This window comes from Falco peregrinus, chromosome 1, assembly GCF_023634155.1.
Source record: "Falco peregrinus isolate bFalPer1 chromosome 1, bFalPer1.pri, whole genome shotgun sequence".
Classification (NCBI taxonomy): domain Eukaryota; kingdom Metazoa; phylum Chordata; class Aves; order Falconiformes; family Falconidae; genus Falco; species Falco peregrinus.
In genome coordinates, this window is record NC_073721.1 from 70,531,969 (window position 1) to 70,551,695 (window position 19,727).

General features: G+C 36.1%; 1 protein-coding gene across 1 annotated transcript in view; it reads right to left on the reverse strand.

The window, feature by feature from the left end:
* Positions 1-4,869: 4,869 nt before the first annotated feature.
* ARHGAP5 (Rho GTPase activating protein 5) overlaps positions 4,870-19,727 on the reverse strand; it is a 55,897-nt gene continuing 41,039 nt past the window's right edge. The window contains exons 6-8 of the mRNA XM_055797716.1: positions 18,508-18,639; positions 16,679-16,784; positions 4,870-11,012 (exon numbers count right to left, since the gene is read on the reverse strand). Of these exons, the coding sequence (XP_055653691.1) occupies positions 10,682-11,012; positions 16,679-16,784; positions 18,508-18,639 (569 nt within the window). The 3' untranslated portion in view covers positions 4,870-10,681. The remainder of the gene's footprint in view (positions 11,013-16,678; positions 16,785-18,507; positions 18,640-19,727) is intronic.

Below are 19,727 nucleotides of genomic sequence, written 5' to 3' on the forward strand. Positions count from 1 at the left end.
AAACCTAATGAGCATTTGTACTTATTAAACCAGCACAATTTAAATACAGATTAGTTAAAAAAAAAAAACACCACTTGCTCACCTTGAGCTAGAGCCTTTATGTTAATACATGCAGCCGTTCCCCTGTCTATGAAGTAGCTTATTTCTCCATCTTGTAGCGCATCTTCACCTTCTTTACAAGCTAAATTCTTCCCCCTTTAAAGACCTTTGCCTTAACTCTAGTTCTTATCCATTTCCATATTTTGTTCACTATTTTGAGGCCTTTTCTTTATTATTCTCATCAATATTCTATAACTCTCCCCCCGCACGCTCCCCCCATCCCCTGGCCCTGACCCTACATTTCTTAAACAACCTGTGCAGTCTCCACAACTTCCAGCATCTTGTTCACAGAAAACACTATATGGCCATAAAGGTCTATCACCTAGCAAGGGAAGAGAGAAAGAAAGTAGGGTGTTACATAAGGAAAAAAGTGAAAGCATTTCCACAGGATCAGAAAAAATAATAATAATAAATAAAGAACTGGGTGGGTGGGGTGGCAGAATTATTTTCTGCTCAGTGAGTAGGTGCACGTGAAGATCTCATGCATGTATTTGAACTTCTTTCTTCCATTTTGCCATTCAGTTATTCTGAAAGCTTGTTTACACAATTCTTTATCTCCTACATCAATTAATCAGAAGGATCAGGGAAAGCGTGCAGTTCAGAAACAGAAGTGCGTTCCTTTAAGCCTTTTGAGGAAAAGGACAAATACTGACATTTCTGATGTGAAACGAGGATAATTTTCTAAACTCTCTCTCAGCAGTATTTAAAGAGGGCAGTACACAGTCACATACCACAGGTTTTCAAAGACACACCTGGTGATGAAAGGCCAACCTTTGAGCCTCTACCCTGCCGAGAAACAAGGCACAAGGGACCAGCTACCCACAGCACACCTGCAGGAATGCTGCAGCTGGAGCTCTTCCACAGACGCAGAACAGGGGCCAATTCCCAATACAGAAACTCCCAGATTGTTCTGAAATCCACAGAGGTAAAAATCACTCACCTTCAATTTCTCCTCTGCTTCTTATATACCAAATACAGGGATAAAGCATGGGTGCTCCTCAGGAAGCAGACATAGACCAAAAATTCACACACTTAGAGCAAATTTAGGTTTAGTTTCCAATACAAGGTGGAAAACTCAACAGGTTATGCCATATGTAGCTGAATCTGAGACATTTGGGGACATAGTAATAATAGTTTAACAAGTAAACAGCAGTGCCCGAGAGCCATGCTCATAACTCTCCGCATGTACATGCACATATGTGAGAGACTTCCACCAATCAAGTAGAATCTGCCTGCTGGGGACTTCACATGTAAATGAAAACTGCAATTCCTTCCTTGCTAACTGAACCTTCACTGAAGCAGGCAGCACAACATTTCCACCTCAAGTTAATTTCTACTTCACTTTTAGGTGAAGAAGCACTTTATTAACACAGGACTCGATCTAACTTTATCAGATAGACTCCAACCAAAGACTGTTTTCTGACAACATTCACTAAAACTTCTAAATTGAGCTAATGTTGCCTTTGAGTTAATATGGTTTTGTACATGTGTAAACAACTACTCTTTTTTAAAAGAAACTGGGTACAGGGCAGAAATGAGAATATAACGAATGTAGGAATATGGGTCTGCTACGGAGTTTTGAGAGACAGGGTAGAAAATATAAGTCTAGCATTTATACTTGGCCAAATTACGGCACAAGACTATAGAACAGGCTATATAAGAGTCATTCTTGTAGTCAAATTTCCAGGAAGGAAAAATGAAGACATGATTTTATCTGCTTTACCCATTGCTTCACTCTTTAGAAAGTTACATATATACAGAACCGGCTTCTCTTCCCTTTGCACATGGGTGCTCCAGATGTTGCAGTAGAAAAAAACTTCCACCAGTCCAGGCAAAAAAAAAGAATACCCTAGTTTTTCTTCAGTAAGGAAGAACATCAGCTGTCTCCTTTTTATATCGTAAGAAATCTGAATCCCTTTTACTCACCGTCAGAAGACGGAATAATCCAGGGCTGTCTATAGGCAGGTACCTCCACACATTAGTTTCTTTTGAAACTAATGACTGCAATTGCAGTAGTTTAAAAATGGCATTAATATACCTGCAAATAAAATATACTTATACAAAGCTGTAAGAAAGAATCTGCTTGCTAGTCAGAAAAATGTGATGCCACTAGGAAAACTAAAAACAAAAACTTATTTTCTTCAATGGTATTTCCACAGTGTTACTTAGCTAATCCTAATACTTTCTTTGAAGAGTAAATTCCACCCCACCACCACCCCCAAAATGTTTCCCATTCAACAATAAAATGCTTATTAACATTTTTTTGCCCTCCTTTTTATAAAAAAAGAAAAAAACACCCCATCAATGAACCCCCCAAAACCCTACAAAAACTGTTGAGCTTGTGGTTTTGTATATCTATACATACATATATATATGTACCATGTATACCCCTGAGAACTTTGCCAGGGTGGGAAACTCTTACCCTACATGAAACTAGAAAAGGCTCCCTGTAAGCAGGCATTGGTTTTACAGCACTCGGTTCTTATGTTGAAAGGGGAAAGGCTGGTGCAAACTGTCTCCAGCACCTCCTCAAGTCTCCCCATCAAGCACACAACTAGATAGCTGTCCAGAGCATTGCGGCACTGGGGATGGAGCCTGCTGGAACATGTCCTCGTGTATAAAGATGCAACAGAAGCCACTGAAAACACTAGAAGGGAAAAAACACCCAGCGTAAGTTTTCCTTCAATTCAGTTAAAAACTTCTAAGTTCTAAACATTCCCACTCTATCTTAGCATCCTACCGATGAGCTAAACTAGTCACACATCCTATTTGCTTACATTTAGCACTTTTTCTGGTGGTTCTTCACCTGTACTTGCAATGTTTATCTGCCAAGGTGGCAATTAATTTTTTATTTTTTTTTTGCAGCACAATTCTGAATATAGAGACATTTAACGTTTACATGAGCTCAAAACATACTTTTTACTGTTAGCACAAGAACAGCTGTAGGCTTCCTTAACTAGTACATCAGAAGGAAGGAGGCTCACAGAAGTTGTAAGGTGTTTTTTTCTTTACATTTCTGAAGAAATTTTGCCATCCTAGAGCTCTGAGCACCTGTCCCATAAATTGGTGCATAAAGATAAATAAATGCCTGGAGACATTCACTTCAGCCCACTCGTCCTCAGCAGGTTTAGGGAGGGGAAAAAAAATTGGTTTTGTAGCAAGTCCAGAAGTTAACATACATTCTTGTAGAACAAAGGAGAAGAGGTGAGACGTAAAGCCAAGTACTCCCAAATGAGAATGGCCTGCAGCAGAACCCCTGCTCCATATTGAGGGAATTCTAGCTGAGCAGCTCAGCTGTTGCCAGGGGGTGTAAAGGGGGGGAGAAAAAACATGAAGAAAAAAGAAAAAAAAAAAAAATGGAGGGGAGGAGGATGATGGTACCATTTCAGGAAATCTGACTCAACCTACATATAGATCAGTAGCTTAAAACCACAATTGTTATGGCCAATATTTTTAAGTAGAATACTGGCTGTGGGGCAGTGGTCAAAATCCAAAGAGAGCCGTGAGACCCTGCCCCTCAGCTGAGCAGCACACGGTTTTGGAGGAAAACAGAAGCATCCAGCTCCTCCTGATACTTTGGATACCAGGATGGGACATAGATGTTTGCAGAGTCTTCTAGGGTGTTCCCGGTGCCAAGTTGTTTGCTCACTTCCCCATTGGGTAGGAGCTCAGCTTTGACAGTCAAATTACATGCACACCAGTTCGCCTCCCTTCTGGGGAAGGGAAGGAAAGGAATAAAATAGTATTGTTACCTTCCAAGAGGAACTGCAGCCAGGATAATTTTCTCCACAATTCACTTAACTCTGCCACGGACAGTCCTCCACACCACTGCAGCAAGGTTCACATCTTCATACGCTACTTCCATGTCTTCACTGAATGAGCTGGACATTTACTTTCTGGTGTCGCTATCACGCTACAAACATACACCTCTGTCAGGTAATAGCTCAGCCCTCTCATTTGTCTTAGAAACTACCTTCTTTGAAAAGAATGGAGAAAATAAAATAATGCTTGATGGCACCATGTACAAGCTCCAGGAGAACAGAGTTTGATTTCTACTTCCCCAGAAGCATTTCAGGTCAAAGCAGCTTTGTATCCTGGTAAGTCAGTCTGGCCAGCTACAAGGAGCTGACTTAGAACTGCAGATCTTGGTGGTAATACCACTCAACACTGTTTGATACTAAAAAACAGCAACAAAAGACCCGTAGGGCAGCATGTTTCAAGGAACAGGGATGCTGAGGAACAAGTCAAGGTTGGTAAGTGTGTCACCATTTTTTTGCTGCACCAGTTTTGGTTGAAGGCCACATGCTATTCCATGACCCTCTTCTTGGGGGGCCAAAACTCCACACTGGGCAGAGGACTTGGTGCCCCAAACTCTGCAGGAACAACACTGGCCCTTGAGGTTAGAGAGAAGGGTACAGGGAAGCGCTTTCCCATCTCCTCCTCCCTTTACACCATCAGTGGACAGCTTGAAAGCTCCCTACACACAAACCTCTCGCACAGGCATGAAGAGTTGAGGCAAGCATCTTCAGCTCACCGACGCACAGACCACACGTAGTATTTACCCTTTGCCATTTTTAAAGTTTCCTAGCTGCTCTTTCCAGCACTCTCACGATAAGCAGGCTAGGATACAGAAAAGGATCACCCCAATATCTACCTCCAAGCGACCAGAATCTCCAGACATGGACAAGTGCCACATTGCCCCAGGTCCTGCATACCCAAAACAGCAAACGAGTGCACACAGACAAGTGCAGACACAAGGGGACAAGAAAGTATTGACAGACTTTTATGAACTTTATGCAGGACCCAGTATGTTTTACAAGTAGTATGATCACACTATAAATTTTAAGTTTTGACTTTAAAACTGATCAAGTCAAAGAGACGTACTAAGAGAAGAAAGAATAGACGGCAGCCATCTGTGAAGAGATAAAGAAACTTTGCAACTCCGATACAGTTAACCAAAGGACACAAAATCAGGCTCGTCTGTGTGACCACACAGGATAACAAAATCAAATCAACGTGAAGAGCTAGACAACTCACAGATAGGATATCAAAATTAGTGACATGTTTACATTCTGTTTTCAAAACTTAACATCTGAATTGTAAGCAATGTTTATCTGTAGCAGGCTGGCCACCAACATTACTTCTTTACTAAATTCCAAAAGCGTATGTGTGTATACATACATATTTCAGTAATGAACCATGGACATTTCATTCTCCGTATTTTTTTCCTACATTCTACATTTAATAATTTCATCTCAGTGTTTTAAGAGGCGGCTGTTTAAAGTACATGATTTTTTTGAGGTAGGTTTCTTGATCTCTTCCTCATTCCCAACGTGCATGGGGTCAACGTGGCCAAGTAAGGGCAGTCACGGTAGAAACTGAGGTCACACGGCCAAGTACCGAGGGGGGAACCTTCCAAGGGAGACTTAGCCCGTAATTCAATAGCGCAGCTTGGTTTTTTCCCAGATGCTTCACCAGTTCATCGCACTCAGCATCAGTTAACCAAAGAACTTCAACTCATAACTTACCACTCTGGACATTTTCTACTTGTAATTCAGTAAAATCCTGCAAAAGCTATTGCAGAGTCCCTGACAATTCTCATCAATGGCAAAGCTGAGAGCGCTGCAGGAACAGGTGAGAACTACTTTGCCTCCCCTTCACTTCATCAGTTATGAAGCAGAAAAAATCTGTAAGAACAGATAGACTGTGATACTGTAATTCTGGGGAAAATACAAGCTACAGCTACACTACTTATAATATGTACAATAAAGTACAGCTATACTACTATCAGTCAGCCACCTAAGCAGCCAGAGGTACTCTTCAAGGCAGGGTATCTACCCCTGAAGCACTGATAAGCAGTCATGGCTGGAAGGGCCACCATGAGATCCCCTTCCCAGCTTAGCTTAAACAGCTCATAAGTAGAAGCAACGATGGCCTTTCATTATCACCACACTCTAAGTCTGAAAAAAACACAGTTACCGCACTGTAGGCATTCAGTGAAATTATTTAATTCTCCATATTTCATAAGTCACACCAAATAAAAAAAACAGTAACGGACAAATTATTATTAATGTAATCAGGCATACTAAACCCTATTCTGTAATATAAAAGCACCAGAATGTTGGCTAGGCACCCATGACACTCAATTCAGCAACAAAAATACCAGGTCTAAACACACATGCATTGTATTTTATAAGGAAGATGAGAAACATATGGGCAACAGCCGTAACATGCACCATCTACACACTTGGGAAAGAACTTGTCAATAGGAAAAGGAAGGAAGTCTTTGCTTTCACTAGCCACGATGACAGATTAAATTCATTCCTTCTGATTCCATGGAAACCATGAATTAGCTGAAGGATGGAATTTGACACAAGTGAACACTAATGTCACACTTTGGTTCCCTAGGACAGCTATTCATCAGAAACCTGCGGTCTGTTCAGAGCCCGAACACAATACACTGTGCCTCAGATTCAGCACAGACAGCTTCTGATAACAGAAGTCTAAAAAACAGATTTGCACACTGAGTAAGTTATAGGTAAAAGGCATCCTATATCCTATCTGAGATTAAAATGCTCCAGTACCTGAAAGCGTTAAGATATATAATAAAACCTGAACCGTGTTCAGATTTGAAGGTTGTCAGGAAGTTTTTGCAGTTATTTCTGCATCAGCCATGTGACTGAAGATGCTTTGAAAAAAAACAAGCATAGATGTTGCGTGCACAAGAACTCAAAGCAATAGTATCATCAGAGTTGGATTTATCCCATATAGTTCGTAGAATTTTGACCAATGACATACAACTCTGAAAATGTAAAGCTGACCTGAAAAGCCTCAGTATTTACTTCAGGATTAAAAATTCTGTAGGAAAAATAATTTTAAGAGACCCATAAGAGACACCCTCCCCACCCTGAGAATTGCTTAAACACTTAGTGCACTCAGTTTAGCAAGATTTACTACTAAATTTCATCTCTGTGTATGTTAAAGACAGGGTGCTTTTGCCTTTAAAACTTTAGCAGGCAACTAAACTGAACATTATACACAGTAAGCATCTTAGTATTTTATTCGTTGAATCTTTTATACAGAATAAGCTTCACTGATATTTAATTCACTGCAGTATTCTGCTGACGTAGCAACAAAAGATTACATTATAAACAAAGAACAAAATTTTGACTTTAAAATTTTTATAGATGTGTAATTTTTTCAGTTGACAAACAGCATCACAGTTACTGAAAAAACCTGAAATAAGCGTGTAAGCTAAGGCCAATTTTTTTCATTTCCAATTGATAGGTTTTTTCTATATTTATCATAAATATTGGAAGCTAAACTCCAGCAACTAAAAATAAACATATCTATAATTTCCTAGCAACCAGGATTAAAATAATGGAGAAAACATACAGCAACAAAAAAAGTGTCTTTTCACTTAAGTTGACATCCGTAATCTATTTACACTATATATGTTAAAATCCCACAAGATCATCGAGGGTAAGGAATTTTGAAATAACCTGTTAAGCATTACTTAAAATGGCACTTTTGTAACTCAGGGCTGGGATTTTAAAATTGCGAAAACACTGAAAGACAATACACTGCAGTATGTCTATACCAATAATACATAAAAAAGACAAACTACTCCATAAAGTGTCACTGAGATGCTCAACCAAAAATAATATACATTTGTATCTTTATCAAGATAGATATTACTGTAAAAATGCTCACATTAAAAAATATAGTTATTATTGTTTGGATTTTCATTAAAACTAGAAGGGACTACATTGAGCCAAAGTATGAGGAATTCGTATATAATGACATGCTTCCTCATTTTATAGCACTAATAAAAATAATAATAGAGAAAGCTCTATTATAACTCTTTAATAACGATGGTATAATTTCCTAGTCTTTTAAAAACTTTACCTATGTGGGTGTATGTGCATGCAAGTCTGTGCACATGTGCTTGTGTACATAAACACACAAACACATAAAAAATATCAACGTGTATATATTATACATACACACATATCCACATTCCTGCATATAACACTTCTATAATGCTAACAGTATGCAGGGACTCTTCCATGTGACAATCAAGCGCCACATGCCATGTTTTTGTATTATTTCTTTTTGTTTTATCCAGTAAATGTAATAACACTTTCACATTTGGCCAAACGTAAGCATTGAGATTTTCAAAAAACCATGAAGTGATTTAGCTGTAACATTATACACAAGAAATAAATGACACCACAAATACTGCTGATCACAAGTCCAACATGAAACGGAATGTAAATTATTTGAAAAATTAGTATTCAAAGATTAGTTAAATATTATGGCAAACAACTTGGAATTCATAGAAAGTTTAAAATGCAATTCACATTACAAAGACTGGAGATACTTTATAGATAGAACTTTTAAATATGGATATGACTGGCATTTATTTTTAAGCTTACTTCTATGAGAAATAGACTTGTTTCCTGTACAGGTGATGCTTCGTCTATACCATATACAGTAGAAAAATAAATTCTTTAGCAACCTAGAAATAGTTTATAAAACTCTTGAAGTTTCATTTTCTTTGCTAAACATGCCAAGATTAGACTGACAACTATAAATAAAAGCTATATAGACAACAGGTAAAGTAGAACAAGTTAAGAATGCTACAATGTACAGGACAGACTTTATTGTACTATTAATTCCTGTGTGCTTTGCAATAGGAATAGGGTTGACTTTTCTTTTTTGTTTGTTTTCTTAGAAAAGATAATTACTTGCAAGAATATAACACAATATCAAGATAATTTATAATATACATGTACTTCAAACAGCAGCCAGGTTTATGGTATCATAGTAATCTAGAACGATAATCCAAGTCATAATTAGAAGTACAATACCTAGGACATTAAGTGGGAAAGGCAATTTTTATTTTGGGAAAATGGAGCAAATCAAACTCTTAAAAGCCTTAATTCTCAAAATCATCTATTTACTATAATACATACAAGGCGATCTTAAATCTTGTTATAAGTGAAGATTACAACAGTGACCATCATAAAGCTTTTTTTTTTTTTTTTTTTTTTAAACTACACAAAACATTCTAGCGGCTGAATGAGCCAAAACTGTTGTCTTCTTTGCAGACCTAAAAAGGTGTACTTTGAGCATGAAAGAAAAAAAGCTGCTATGAAAAGTCTCACAGGTAGTGTTTATCTATGGTCTCCCCTTTGCTACAATTTGTAACCTTCTAAATTTTTTACCACTAACAAAATATTTAACCAAAAGATTTGTTTAAATTAAGCAGCATTCTTTTACAGCAAAATTGGTACCAACGTAAAAGTAAAATAAATGGGGGAAAAAAAAAAAGAGAGATAATTTAAAAATGGGGGGGGGGGGGGGGGGGGAAGGAGGGAGAAGAAAGAAAAAAATTCAGTCATTTGAATTTTTAGCACAACATACCACAGGAAAAAAATATGATTACAAGTTTATGTGATTTTATATATACACACTCCAAAGAGGTTAATTGTCAGTACCCAAAGTATTTATTGCTATGTATTAGCAATGCATTTTTGTATATCTTTAAAGGGTCACATAAAAATAGATTTAAAGAATAGATTAATTGAAGTCCTAGATTAAAACATTGTTTGGTTTAGAGAATTTTACTACAACAAAATTCATGTTTATGTATGAAAAGTTATATAACCTTATATGAAAATGTCATGAACTATTTTCTAAACACTACATGTATTCCCAAGTGGGAAAAATTAAAATATCTAAAATATATTAGATTAAGTTTACAAGACCATCAATGATCTTTTAAACATGCAGCTGTTTACAGAATTAACAGTTTTACAAAATGTTTAGTTCAGTAATGGAACATAAAGAAATAAGTAGGCAACATCAAAATTTTTGTACAGTATTTGAAACTCACTTTTACAACAAGCATGTCCTTGGTATTGTGCTGTAAAAAATAATAAGCAACTTCACCCACCCTTAACGAACTGTCCACAGGTTTACTTACAAGTAAAGATGGATGGTTAGGGATTGTAAAATTCTCAACAGTGCATTTTGCATTCTTCCATAAACCATCCTAAGCATACCGTCACATAAGTAGCCAGGAGATTACAAAATAAACTATAGCTGGGCTTTAGTTGTTTACACAGAATGCTCGAATGCGAATAAAATTGCCAAAAATAGCATGTTAAATAACAAAAACAGCCATAAAGCAGGCTGTAAGCATTGAATGTTTCATAAATGTTTTTTTTTTAAATCATTAAATTTGTATAGAAAAATTTTATTCACAATATATTGTGACAAACCGTCACAGGAATGATATAGTGATTGCAATAAGGTATCATGCAGCAGCAGCTTTGTACTTTATAGCTATTTTTGCTTTTAAAAATTAAACCTCTCCAGTCATGCTTATCACATAGTTTTTATCTGCAGTGTGTACAAATGAGGAACACAGTACGGGATATAACAAAAAGATGTCCAATCAGCTGGATGGGAATTAGTTTTCATAAATATGAAATACATTACTGTATCCTGAAACATGCATGTCTATAGCTTGTCTTTACTGTCCAGTGCCAGGCTGCCTGCAATCATCTTCTGTCTATATAATGCCAAGAGGGTCTGCTGGTAATTGCGACTGTATCAGCTGAGGCTGCAGCGGTGGTGGTAACTGCAGAGGTACCATTGGTTCCACCATCTGTACTGCGTTGGAAGGCGGTGGCTGACACGCCACGGGATTAGGTGCTTCTACAATCTCTCCATTGTAAAAGAAAAACTGACACTGTTGAATGAAGGTCTCTATAACCGACTGGTGGATTTTGGTGGTAGAAAGAAACTCTCTGTTTTCAAAATCAGGTCTCATCAAAGTAGGCCAGAAACAAATGGACAAGTTATCAGCCGTCATATAGTTGGTTTTATATTGCTGACTAACCCTGAAATGAGAACATGCACAAATTGAATTCAAACCAGTATGCAATCAGTTACAAATAGTTTCATAGCTCTCTAACTGTAAGCAGTATTATTAAACATTCTCAAGGTTATTGTTGCTTTCCTCCAGCTATCTATTTAAACAATCATTCTTGTTTTTTAAAAGTGATTATGCAGAAGAAAATTTAGAAACCATGACTTTTCCAGATTTGAATAGCTAACAATTATCAACACGATTAAGCTTTTAATTAAGAAAGAAGTTCAACATTCCACCAACATTCTGATGTGACAATTATAAACAAACTTTCAATTTCTCAACCAGCTACAGGAGTTCATAAAATTAAGATTTTTGTCCATTAAAATGTCTAGAACAAAAGTGACAGAAATCACCTCTTACTGAGGACAGTCAGATATTAACCAACATCTATGGCACTCAAAGGAAAAAGGCATCACATTAGATCACATGTTAAAAAAAACCCACAAAACAAAACAAAAAACCAACAAACAAATCAAGTGTTGACTAAAGCACACCACTGCAGGTTTTTTCATACTGGCCAGCAACAGAATTTGGCCAAGCTGTAAAGAATACCACCAGTGGAAATTTCACTAGTATCAACACACACAAATATTGGTTTATTTTTCAGCGTATAACACAAAGACTTCCAACTGGGTTTTTCTTTCTAGAAGTTTCCTGCTTTTAAGCAAGGGCTGAAACAGATTCTTCACTTATGATCTAAATTCATTATTACAATACTATTACAAGAAAAAATAACCAAAAAAACCAAACCATCCTGTTACCAAATTTACCATCTACAACTAAATGCCGCCTCGGAAAAAATGCAGTCCTTTTCATAGTAATAGTCTAGTAAGAGACAGGATATTTTGTTGTCTAAAAATACTCTGCATTCTAAAGTAACATCACAATTTTATCTAGAAGTAATTAGCGAGAGAGATACATAAAAAAGTGTGTGTTAATAAATCTGACAAACACCTAAGAAATTCATTCAGCGGGGAACATGTAATCCCTGTATTACAGGAGACAGCACAAAGCTAACTGAGCTACAGTTGTCCTGCAGAAACAGACAGAAAATAAAACTTCAGCAATTTGTCTGTTACAGTTTTGATGATTAACAAGAGCAAACTGCAAGAATTTCTGACAGCTGGCTGTAGTCCATAGATTCAAAAGCTGTGAAAACTATAGTAAACACTAGAACTAATGCTGTAACAAAATATTTTCACTCATTTACAATGCATGTATAGCGAAAACTATAAAGCGTAGGCTTACATTTTAGCATGCGCATTACTTGGAATAAGTAGTGTAAGGGTACACAGACACTGCTTCTCACAATCTGTTTTGAGTAAGTTTGGTCCAAAGGATATTTGGATACTATTGACAGTAATACTAGTGACAGTAATATTCCTAAGCCCCTTCCTAAAACAATCACATTTTAACTTCATTTAAGGATTAAAGAACCCAAAAATACAAATGTAAGCTTACATTTTCCTTAGTGTTTTTATTAAAGGGTTTCCTTCCTATACTGAATTCTGTGTATAAACTCCTCCTAGACTATAGTCTAGGGGTAGAGCAATGAATGAGACTTACCAAGAATTAAATAAAACTTAAGTGTAAGACACATTGTGATGGGACAATGAATCGGTCAGAGTTTTGAATCAGAACTGCCTGTACCTTTTCCCTAAAATGAGTACAATGAGCATGATTTCAAACTCTGTAATGGTGTACCGTTAGAGAACAAACTACAGCATGATAAGTTATAAAACCAGAGAAAGAATAGCACCTGCTATATAATAAAACCTATTTTATGAAATAAAAGCCAGATAGTCTATTTTACAGACTGCTTTTTTCCTGACATTTTTGCTCTGAATTTAAAAATCTTTCAAGAGGCTTCTTCAGTCACATAGGCTAAAACTTATACCCTCCAACATACTTAAGCACATCTAAGGTTTGATTATGTGTTTGGCCATCTCATGCATCTTTTTTCCCCACCCTTGTCATGAGCTTACTGCTTGCCGGTTCTCTCATACTGTTTTCTTAATCTAATCTGATGTAGCTGTAGACTGCTGCTGCTGTTTCATTCTTCCCCTCCTCCTTCTCCACCAACTTCCTGGCATCAGACCACAGGGTGTCTGAGATCAGCTAGTATGTTCTACAGAAAATTAGTTTTCCGCTATTTCTCTTTTCCTTTAGAACATGCTGCAGCTGCATAATCATCAGATCCAACAAATGAAGTAGTGGGAATCTATGGCTAAAAGTGAGATCGGAAAAGCGCTGCACCTCTTTCCTGATTGCAACCCACAACTAGATTAAGCATAACGAACAATCAACTTTATTCTCTCCTGTCTTTAAACCTCACCTCTGTCCTAAGGGTAAATAAAAACCTACCACCGTGTATGCCATCTCCTACCAAACTTTCCCAAACTATTTCACAATCTTCTTGTAAGTACTTAGCAAATGCCCATTCACCTTCTTTTAGGTTCACACAAAAAGGAAAAATGAAGAGCCTGTTTCTCTTGATCCTGCCACCTTCCTCCACTGCAAACTCTTCAGGAACTTCAGGCTGTAAACCCACTCTATGATCAGACTTTAAAAGTTGTACATCTGTCTTCCCAGACTTCAGAAGCATACTATACCATATTGGCCCTTATTTATAAAGGGAGTAATTATCAAAGAATAAACCACAACCAGTATCAAAAAAGCCAATGTCAATCTAACACTGTCCTGTTTCAACATCTTTCAAACTCACTTCTGCTCATAGTTCATCAACCACAATTAGCTAGCTAGTATCCTCTGAAAGGTGCTTATCACACTGAAGAAAAATTCACATCACTGTTGTTATTTATTATATTCTCATGGTTATTGGCCTCATATTACAACAGCACTCAGCTGGATAACACTTGTATTTTTTGTTTCAACAACTAAGTCCTATGCTCATGAACATAGCAAAACAGCATCAATCACTAACACTATAATCTATACAATACCCCAATCCTTACTCTAACGACATACGATGCACACACAAAGCATTTAAAACATCAGTTTGCGATGAGAACTCTTCCATCATGTAGAAGTGTGTTTTATCGCATTTAACAATTAATTGATGAACATTTCCATTTTAATTATATACTAGCAGTAATTTACCATAAATTAATCTCTTAAAAAATAAATACAGACTCTAAAGAATTTAGTTACAAGTTTCCTTTAGGATCCTGTATCCACCTCTATCCACCCCTCGCCCCCACCTCACCCTCTGCAACTGCTTATGCTCAAGCAGTTTTCTTGTTGAATGGGCCACAACTACTTGGCACTGCAAATGAAAGAAAAAATGACAGCCTTAAGATTATTTTACTAGCAACCTGCGATGTAAATCGGTCACCACTAAAAAGAGAGTGGACCAGAAAGCAGTTCTCCAGTAAGTTCTGCGATTAATGCAATTCATTTGTCTGTAGATAGGTGTGAATTAGAACCTATTCAGAATTTTTTAAAATTGTATTTAGCTCTTTCACTTGCAGCAATCCAGGTACTTCACACTGTACATTCAGCTGCACTACGGAAATAGGTAACCAGATGAAGCTTTTTGACAATTCAGAGACTGCCATCCTTCCACAAAAATTTCTATCAGGTCCATTAAGAACTATTGAAACATTTCAGGTAATTAATAACTGTGTCAAATTTGAGATGTCTGGTTTTACTTCGTACGCACAAGCACATCTTGCAATTCTGTAATATGTAAATGCATGGAATAATTATATCCATTGATATGAGTTCATCTGTTTTAGGGCTCAATTTGTATTTGGCAAGACTGCAATGGAAAAACTGATTGATTTCCCTGCAAAGGAGAACTTATAACTTTTATAAACACTTAGTAAGTTGTATATGTGATAGAGAAGTGTAAAAGTAGGTGCCTAAATTCTCAAGTTTCTCATTCAGTGAATGACTCCTTCCAAACTGCAATGGAGAGTACCTACATTCTCTCTGTTGACTAAACAGGGAAGTTAAAAGGTCTCATTTCTGCCCCCATATCACATGCCCAATTAGAGTGTTACAAATACCTGCGAAAACGCAAACACACACACACACACACACACGTCTAGAACAATTTAACAACTTAAAAGTCATTAAGAGGTTATTGGTGTATATATATGAAATTGTCTAGCTGGAAAGCACCATTGCAGACAATGACTTGAGAATCCTGGTGGGCAAGAAACAGAACAGGAGCCAGCAACGGGCCCCTGCGGCAAAGGCAGCCAACAATCAGGAGTGCTGCCAGCTGGTTGGGGAGGTGATCCTTCCCCTCTACTCAGCACTGCAAAGGCCACATCTGGAATACGGGGTCCAGCTCTGGGCTCTCCAGCAAAACAGACACATGGAGGCACAGAAGCAAACCCGGTGAAGGGACACAAAAATCATTAAGAGACCAAGGATCTGTCAAGTGGGGAAAGGCTGAGAAAGCTGGGACTGCTTAGCCTGGAAAAGCTATGGGGAAGTCTTGTAATTGGTTTTAAATATCCTATAGGAGGGTGTAAAGAAGATGGATTGAGACTCTTCTGAGTGGTGTCCAGTGACAGGACAAAAAGTCACAGGCACTAACAGAAACAGGAAATTCTGCCTGAGCATAAGAAAACACTTTTTTACTGTAATGGTGACTGAGCACTAGCACAGGTTGCCCAGAGAGGCTGTGGAGTCTCCCTCCTTGGAGATACCGAAAACTCAACTGGACACCATCCTGAGCAATCTGTTCTAGTTGACTGCCAAAGCAATGGGGTTGACTAAACAATCTCCAGAGGTTCTTCATAAACTCAACAATTCTGTGATTCTGTCTAAAAACGGATTAAAAAAAAAAAATCACAAGCTAATCTTTACATGACATATACTGGAAAACAAAGTTTCTTACAAAAAAGTTATTTTAGCTTTATTTCAGAGAATAATCCCATTTTAGTTGAAAAAGTAACATGACGAAGGTGGTCTTTGTCTTCCTGTTTTTTATAACTTAATATTATACACTTGAGCATGTAAAGCAGCAGATTATGAGGCAGTATATATCTACCAGTATCAGATTATTTTAAAAGTTATTTTTCTATTTACTAAACACAAACCTATTAAAATTCCATGCAGGAGGCAAGATTTAGGAAGCAAGTGTAACCAATTTATTGTTACTTACAGCTTTGTCCTACATTTTACTTACTCAGCAGGGAGTTTGGGTGCTACATTTTAGATTCTGATTGAAGCCAGCCCTGCTTTAAAGGGGTGGGGGTTAGGTTTAGGCCAAATGACTTTCAGATCCCCTAAAACCTCCATTAGTCTATAAATTTAACAGCTACTTCCTGAAAACAAACAAAAAGAATTTTTTTTTTAAAAAAAAGACCTGTAACTGTGATGCATAGTTATTTTTCAAGCTTTTTTGTTATATACACCAATCACCCTTACAACTTTATAGTAGCAATGATGCCAGCTATTTATACATCAGTAAAAGACAACAGAACATACAATCCTTTTCTAATGAATCTCTAATTCCTAGTTTCGTTTTCCAGAGTTACACTAACAGATAAGCAATACAGCATAACATTTTCTATTCTGGTGGTCAATTCATTGTTACTAACACAATCTTTTTTGCATTTGTTACAACAAACAAAATTTTAGTGGAAAATACTAAACCTGTTTAGATGCGTTATTACATATTTGAAGACATCATAATTCACTGGGTGGAATTTCTTCACAATTTCTTTTAACTCGTGTAGCCGTTCTGTCTTATCCATGATTTCTATAGAAATAAGTGACATTTTCTGACACATCAAGACATACTGAATAAAGCGTTGCTAAGCCTTTTTCCTGGTATAATGATACAGATAAGATACCCACAGAGAAATATCAAGTGAGAAAATATTTGATAAAATTCCTGTCTGCATATACTATTGTATAGCATAACTTTTTATTATAGAGGTAACTATCTAAACAAAGAAATATTTTTCTGTATTTAAGCAGAATTACTCATCTGTGTCTAACAGCAAAGAATCACTTGATTAGCTCATTGTTGGCTTGTAGAATGACAAGTAACAATGTGACAGGGTCATTTCTTGTTAGATTTTCCTCTGCTTGCAAAATGTGAAAACTTAGACATAAGATTTATTTAGACTGAAGTTTCATAAAGATTTGGAAGAAGGAAGACATTCACATGAACTTAGAATATCGTAATTTTCTCATTTAAATAACTGATAAGCTTATGAATGAGCCTGATGTAACTATTTTAAATACACAACTGAAAGAAAAACAGGGATTTTTACAGGCCCAAGCAACATCATTTATGCTTCCAAGAGGAAATGTGCAACGTGTAAGAAAGGACTACAGAATAAAACAACTTTAAAAAAAAAAAAACGAAACAACTCATGCTGCTGCTAAAACACTTGTGGAAAATACCACTGAAGTATTGTAGAACGATACATTCTGCAGAATATACTTCTATTCCATGATGATTTGTACCATAAAAAGGAATACAAATTCACCTCTATTACTTGACTGCACTGCTAAAACGAAATTTGATATAGCCTAGCACTACTGTAGGAATAATATGAAATATGCTCCAATATATCACAAATAGTGATTTAATGCAGTATTAATGACATTTTAAGCAGTAAGTCCATTTATATTCTAAGTTATTACACATTTTGGCTGAAATCTAACTGATACGCTTTTAAGAAAAACTAAAACCTAACTAATAACATTAAACGAGCAATTTGTCTGAAAAATACAGGTGTAATACTACAAATATGTATCTACAGATATAGTCTATTATAAGTTTTGTATTTTTGGACGATTATTAACCAAGTCCAGGCCCAAGCCTTAGGTTTCCATGTTCTGAACAAAAAGCATTAGGAATACTGTCAGAGTTGTATCCTACAAAAACGTTTAGCAGACTTTTTGTAAAACAGTTTGCTGACAATACAAGAGAGATACTATTTAAAAGAAGGGAACAATTTAGTCTTTTCACTTTGAAGTGTCCAAAAAATATTTGTAAGGCAAACATAATTAAGTATTTGATCTTACAAGGAGTTCAAAAAGAATTTGAAAAATCTAAAAGAATTACCATAACATTCCATAGATGTGTCTGATTTCTAAAGCCTACTTTGAATCTAAGACTTCATGAATTCAAGGATTTTTTTCCCTGTTAACAACTGCAATACAGTTCCAAGAGCTTTCATCATATGCAGCCCTAATACAGAACAGAAAAAAGTAGTTTTCTCCTATTAAATTTTCTACAAAAAGAAGAAATAATAAGCCACAACTTATTTAGAAAAAATAATGTATTAAAATTATTTCATCATATAGTTCTGTTAATTTTAAAGAATGCTTAAAAAACCTACATGTCTAAGCACTTTTAAAAATATTTTGGTGTGGCTAGTCCTTTCAACTTACAATGAAGTAAAAATTGCAATAAGGGCAATCAATATAACATAACTAGGCCAAGACAAGATTTGTTTATTACTTACTTGATGTTTCTAACAACTCTTGATGCAAAGAATAAGGAATTAATGGATCTGGCAGATCTGCAAAAAAAGCTTTAAGAGCCCCAGCCACAGCATTTACTGTTACTCCCATAGACTCTAGACTGATATTGTGATCTGTAAAACAAAATTAAACAGCAGTGTAAATAAAACTTAGAGCTATCATTCCTCATTAGTATTTAATGAAACAAGAATTTACTCAAAACACTGAATATGAAAATGTTGCCAAGCGTTTATTACAAGAATGCATGAAAAGGTGAACCTACAGATAAGGTGCCATCACTGTGACCCACATGAATTCAAATATAAGAAAATCTGACAGTGTAAGAAATCAGCAGAAGATCAGAAAAATAAAGTTGTCTGATTTTCCATGCAGACTTAAATGCTTTTCTATTTGTCACTGACTGGCTTCTGATTATCATTTTTGCCCAATAGTAAGTTTTAAATTATATTTCCCAACATTTTGTTAAAACCTGGTACAGGGCACATTGATTGGCAGAATTCATGTAACCACATAAAGCCTTTTAAAAAAAGGACAACAAAACATAACAGTGACCACACTTAGCCATATAATCTACTGCTAGATTCCCAAATAACAGAAGCTTCATGTTTTGTAACTAGAGATTTTTTTTAAGATGAAATTTATAATAATAAATTAATGCTACATAATTTTAATACCGAGGCTAGAATTGGAAGCACTGCAAACTGCAGAACTTCAAAATGTAAAATATTTGAAATGTTTTTAAAATTTTAAAAACATAAAATTTAAAATATTTAAAAACTGAAATTTTGAAAATAATAAGTTTAGTTTCCAAAAGTCCACTCCACCTGAAACTCTGGAACATCCTTTAATAAGGTGACTGAAGAAAATCTCAGACTATCTGAAACAGCATAGTAAGGCATAAAAAACTCGAACCTAGCACATTTATTTTTCTTACCACCAAAGAGTGTTTTTACTATTTTTCACAGGCTCAACTTCATTATTAATATCCAAGAACAATTCATAAGTGTTTTCATTTTGAAATATCAACCAAGATCATAAATTAAATGAGAAAACAGAAGGAAAAAAATAATGCAACCCTTTCCTTTAACACATCAAAGTAAACAGCATAACCTACCAATCATATTTCAGTACATTCTAGCATGAGAAAGGCTGCATTAGAAATTTATTATCAAGATTTAATTGTTAATCCATATTATTCAAG